The sequence below is a fragment of the Vitis riparia genome, chromosome 15, assembly GCF_004353265.1.
Source record: "Vitis riparia cultivar Riparia Gloire de Montpellier isolate 1030 chromosome 15, EGFV_Vit.rip_1.0, whole genome shotgun sequence".
NCBI lineage: Eukaryota > Viridiplantae > Streptophyta > Magnoliopsida > Vitales > Vitaceae > Vitis > Vitis riparia.
In genome coordinates, this window is record NC_048445.1 from 17,524,348 (window position 1) to 17,530,413 (window position 6,066).

The following is a 6,066-nucleotide window of genomic DNA, read 5'->3' on the forward strand; positions in this document are numbered from 1 at the left end:
TATCATTGAGAGACCTTACATTCTTTAGAGAGGATCTCCTAGAGAAAAAGCCTAAAGTGTCATACCATTCTCGATATATCATTCAAAGATTTGATATTTGAATCTTGGTTTGAAGACCTTCATTCCTTTGACAAGGTTGAAGTGATCCACTAGAGCAACTAAAGGTTGTTGCATTGTGGATGTGAATCAAGTTGTAAGTATTGGAGAGTAAATCTTTAAAGTAAAATGACCAGGTAAATCTGTATAACTTGATTTCGTATAGTGGATTTAGATTAGTAGGTCTTAGACCTTGTGGTTTTTTTACCTCCATAGTTTGTGTGAAGGTTAAAAATTTGGTGCCCATTACATATCTGTTAATTTCATTGCTATATCTTTGATTGGTTGATTATCATTGTTATCCTTAACATCTCATAGGTTATCCTTGGAAGTTAAAAATTGTATCTTTATACTTAAAGATTTCAAGTATAGCCCATTTGGTTATATAGGATTTTCCTAGGATCTCTTAGGATAAAAATTGAGGATAACACATATCAATCTTTATTTTAAATTTTAAAATCACCCATTCACCTCATTTCTTTAGGTGTTCCCTATTGGACTTTTGATTTTTCAATTGATATCAAAGCGGGATAAAAATCATTTTTTTTATTAACCCTACAAGCTAAAAATAAAATCTTTATTAATCCTATAGGATAAAAATCAAATTTTTATTGATCCTATAGGATGAAATTCAAATTTTTATTGATCCTTCTAAGTCCAATATGGAACAATCCAAAAGTGGTGTCTTTTATAATAGTCCACTCTACTTTGATGGGAATAACTATTTCCATTGGAAACCTTTAATGATGTTTTTCCTTAAAATGCAAGGCAAAAGGGTATGAAATTCAATAAAATATGAATGAGAACCCCCATTGATCCTTGATACATAAGGAAGATCAATTGGAGAACATAAACCTAAACACAGATAGGACAAAGCCAACAATGAAGGTAGTAAAGCCAATGTTAGAGCTATATTTAGTATTTTCAATGGAGTTTGTCTAGATGAGTTTCGTAGGATAGTAATTAGTAAACATGCAAAGGAAGAATGGGAGATACTCTAAGTTATTCATGGAGGTACGTTTGCTGTAAATATCTTTAAGTTGCAAATGTTTGCCACTAAATTTAAAAAATAAGATAAAATAAGTGACGACTCCAATTTTTTTTATAAAAAATAGTTTTTCACTAAAAAGCGAGTCTCGCCATCGAGTGGGGATATACGTGAAAAATGAGGGTCCACACTTATTTACTTGACTTGATTAATCACATAACTTTGTTTATTGTGAGACAATTGAGGTGAAGATGTGGTTCCAAATTTTAAGGAATGTGGTTTAATTTATATAAGTACCTATTTAGCCAATAACATAGAAAAGAATCCATCATAGGAAAGCTTTATGAAAGAAAAAACTTATTTGTCTCTTATTTATATTCTCAAATTATTTTTGTTATTTTTTATTATCATTATTTCATATTAAAGATTTTGAAGACAGAGTAAATGGAGAGTTTGAAGAGGAAAAAGATTGAAGAGTTTGAAGATAAAAGTATTTTAAGACTTTGACAAGGATAAGGTTATTTTGTAAGCTAACACTTACTACCAAACAACTTACAGAATTTGACACTAAATTTATTTTGAGACCAAAACTCATCAGTCATTTTCTTAGTTCATGGTTTAATTAGAATCCTATTAGTAATGTAACAGGCAATTTCAATAAATTTTGCCTAGAAATGAGTAGGCAAATCATGGGCCTGAATTATAACTCAGGTTATCTCTTAGAACTTAATTTGTTTGCTAAACTATTCTATTTAGGTGTCCTAGGGGGGATTAAGTTCATTAAAGAATTGAAGAGGTAAACAAGCTATTAAATATATTTGCTGGATTGATGGCTATTGAAGGACATGTTGCCAATTTGCAATTTGTTCTGCACAACATTGAGGATAAGACGCCAAATATGGGCAGAGTGAAAAAGGCTTGCAATCAAGGATGGAACTTCTAGTTGTGGAGATTACTAGGAAATGTTTGCTTTTACCTCCTTCTGGTTCCCGAATATTCTATAGAAATGTTTGAAATATTCTGCATGTCCATTTGCATTATTACCTTGAAGGTATCGAATGTATTTCTTGTTGATAGAAAATTAGCAATTGTATTGATAATTAATGACTCTTGTTTTCTTTCCATTTGTCCATTTCTTGCTTTGAGACTTACAGTATCTTTTTATAACTGGACTTGATTTTTGCAAAGTTCACCATTACTGTTCATGGCCATGTTCTATTGAATACAGAAATTAAATGGTGTTAAATCTGAGTTTGGTTACAGGCTTACAATTAATTTGTCATCAATATCAAAATCCATTTTGTTGCAGACCTAAATCGGATGGGGATAAGGCTTTGTGATGATTAATAAAGCAAGAGGTTCTTCATTAGGAAAGAAGAAGAGCAGTAGAGACCTCCCAGCACACAAACAAATTGACATGAAATATGGCATGATCATTTGATTCTTATTCGTTCTACTCTATGAGCCCTATAGCATCATTTTGATGTTGCTGCTGCTGCCGCTGCTGCCGCTGCTGCAATGGTGGCATCACGAAGGGCTTGGAATTTGACAATCATTCTGTCTCGAGGTGGCCAGTTGTCTTTAATGATTGGAGCATCTGCAAAATCTTGCATCCATGCGGACAACAATGGAAACTTCTCCCCATCCACAACTTTCAGCCCAACAATCTCTTCCAATATGCTGATCAAGTTACCAAGCCAACCCAAGGCAAGATCAACAAACCCAATGGTCTCTCCGCCAAAGAACTTCTTTCCCTTCAACTCTTCTTCCAGGAACTTGAGGTTCTCCAGGGCTGGAACCATAGCTTCCTCCTGCTCTTTCCCTTGCTTGATAAAGACGCTCCAAATTGATGTCAAAACCTACATCAGAAAACAAATCAATATCAAACTACCAAGGCCTTTCTGAATCTGTTTCAAGAAGGAAGAGCTTGCAATTAATTAGATCCACCTTATCGTCACCAAATTTTGCCCAGAAACGTGCCGTGGCTCTCTCATGAGGGTCTTCAGGCAATAAGGGAGCATGCTTCCATGTCTCATCAATGTATTCCAGAATGATAAGCGATTCAGCGATGGGTTTTCCATTGTGTACAAGCACTGGAACCTTTTTGTAGACAGGATTATATTGGAGAAGTGAAGGGCTCTTGTTGGAGAGATCTTCAAATATGGTTTCATAATCTATGCCTTTGATTTTGAGAGCCCAGACAGCCCTGAGAGCAAAAGGACTTGACCATGTTCTGAAAAGTTTCACTCCTACCATAATGCTTTGATTTCTGCAAATGGAATGGGGCCAGAGATCCTTTTTATAAAGATTTGGGTTCTGGAAATTTCATAATATATATTTTCCTGTATCTAAATGTACCCTTGTCTTTTAGTGAATCCCACATTTTTCTTTGTATTTTCCATATTCTCATTTCTGCTTTATTTTATTCTTGGCCTCTATAATGGGCGCTCCAAGTAGAAAATTTGTTGTGACAGCTTAATTCCACTAACTAGAAAGGACAATACCCTTAGCAATAGAAGAGAAAATTCTCTGGCACTAAAATTTGACTGAATTTGAAATATTAAAAGAATGAAATTGAAAAAATAAAAAATAAAATTGATTCATTTTCAGTTGTTTAATTTTTGGAAAAGTTTAAAGGTAAATAGGAGTGAAAGAAGTGGGGAAAATGGGAGGAAACAAAATGTAGAAGAAAACATAAAATAGGCTTAAAATCAACTTTTATATTTATTTACTTTTTAAAATTAAAAAAAAATTGAAGAAGTTAAAAATATATTTTTGAACAATTTTTATCATATATAATTTTCCTTTCCTACTTGTTAAAAAATTAATACGATGAGACTTCATTTTTTATCAAAAGTGTGGAATATCATATACAAAATTTAAAATAAAAAGAAAATTAGTTTGTATAGGAGCACATAAACAATAAATTAAGATAGATAAAGTTAACTTTAGTGAAGATCCAAACATGTATTTATACCTCAGCGGTGACGTTTGCATAAAATAATGGATATTTTGGGTGGTGTTGTTTGAAGTGTTTGAAACTTAATATTTTAGCCTCAATAATGGAATTAGGGCAATGGACGATGATGAAGTGTTTGGAGGTCAATATTTTTGCTTCGATAATGGGTATAAGTCATGGATTCTTTGAAAGTAAATGATTAGTTCATAGTTGGTTCATAAACTTAGGTAATCCATTTGAGATTATAGAGTACTACCTCCTAATTGAATGGATAATTGAACTTAATTATTGAAATAGGGTACTCATGGTGAGTGCATTGGTGTGTATGGTTGCACATTGGATAAAACCTATGGTGAGTCATGACATTAACTATTGGGTAGTCATGATCTCACCAAACTTCTATATTATATGTTATTTCAACTTTGAGAGGGTATTAAGTTTGTGCTAAAATCTGTAGTAGCTTTGACCTGTGGGTGAAACCATGAGGTGGTCATATATTCCCTATGGATTGGGTCATTATTGATGAAAGTCAATGATAACAATTATTCTCAATATAGGCACCATGTTATCTCATGTGATTGAGATATTGTGTCTTCTTGAGTAATCTTAAGAACATGTGATCATAAAATCTATGGCCACAATAATTTTTTAAATAAAATTTGACATATGCTCTTAGAGAGCCAAACTGTGTTCGTTGATCACTATGGACTCTCATTTTTCATGCGTGTTCTCACTCGATTGAGAGACTTGTTTTTATTATGAAAATTTAATTTTTAAAAAGTTAGAATTGTCACTTAGTTTTGTTTATTTTTTAAAGGGAAAATAAAATAAAAAATAAAACCCTAAGGTGACTCATTTTTTAAGAAAAAGCATGTCTATGAAAAACTAAGTCTAAGTTTGGGGGTTAAGTTATTTATTGGGAAGGTATCATAGGGCAACATTCCTTTAAGCCCTAAAGAGGTTTCTACTAAAGAAGTAAAGAAAATTATGACAATTAACTAGTAGATCATGGATATTAAGAAACAATAAAAGTATAAATACATCACAATGCATTGTGATAAAGAAAAAGAAAATGATGATGAATATATGAATTATGTACACCAAAAGATCATAGGACCAAAACCAAACAAGCAAGGATCACTCAAAAGCATAACATACTTAGCAAAGGAGTTAAACAATCAAGTGGAGAAAGGAATATACCTCAATAATGCCTAACACAGGGGCAACAAGCTTATATAAGAAATAATAAGTTAATTAAAAAATGAAATAAGAGATCTATCATCAAATCAAGGATCACACAATATGTACAAGATATATGTAATTAAGTTCAATGATCAAAAGTGGCCAAGCTAGCATCAAATGGGATTGATTCATATAAACATGCAAAAGGGGAAAACAAGACAACATATTAGTGCATGCAAGATTGATTTATTTAACAAGGTTAGAGTCGAGGTAAAAAACAAGGAAAAAATTCTCTAACATATAAAAGATGCCTAGAATGCATTTCAAGAATCAAAGGAGCCCAAATATACACCAAAAGGTACAAATCTCAAGAAACATTCCATAGTTCAAAAATAGGACAACATATAAGCATACGAAAAATTGATTTATTCCACAAATATGACAACAGAAATTTTCAACAAGGCTAAGATTTTAATACAATTAAGATGTCTAAATCATAGTCTAAGCCTTAACAATAAATAAAAATGAAAGAACTAGGACGATTCACAAAAATATTTTGTTGCTAAAAGACAAGACAACAAACAAGCACTTGGGAAAATTGGATTATTGAATAAGCTTGGGAGTGAGTTTTTCAACAAGGCAAAAATTCCTCAATACATTGAGAATGTCTAAAAAAAATTTTAAGTTTCAAAAATAATTTTAAACATGTCAAACGATTCAGATTTACAAAAACACTTTGGGAGTCAAAAACAGATAAACAAGTAGTCAACAATTAGCAAATAAAATATGTAGGCTTAAAAACACTAGCCTAAATTATTTTGTATAGACAATTCAACATTCC

At 32.0% G+C, this 6,066-nt stretch overlaps 1 protein-coding gene across 1 annotated transcript; it reads right to left on the reverse strand.

The window, feature by feature from the left end:
* Positions 1-2,472: 2,472 nt before the first annotated feature.
* Positions 2,473-3,340, reverse strand: LOC117932735 (glutathione transferase GST 23-like). The gene is made up of 2 exons (XM_034854028.1): positions 3,032-3,340; positions 2,473-2,943 (listed from the first exon to the last, which is right to left on the reverse strand). The coding sequence occupies exons 1-2, from the start codon at positions 3,338-3,340 to the stop codon at positions 2,560-2,562; spliced, it is 693 nt and encodes a 230-aa protein (XP_034709919.1). The 3' UTR covers positions 2,473-2,559.
* Between the last annotated feature and the right edge of the window lie 2,726 nt (positions 3,341-6,066).

Bases quoted from the DNA above. Each gene is read 5' to 3' on its own strand.
- LOC117932735 (XM_034854028.1), bottom strand. From the start codon at position 3,340: ATGGTAGGAGTGAAACTTTTCAGAACATGGTCAAGTCCTTTTGCTCTC. The intron at 2,944-3,031 runs GTGGATCTAATT...TTTCTGATGTAG, and splicing joins CAAAATTTGGTGACGATAAG to GTTTTGACATCAATTTGGAG.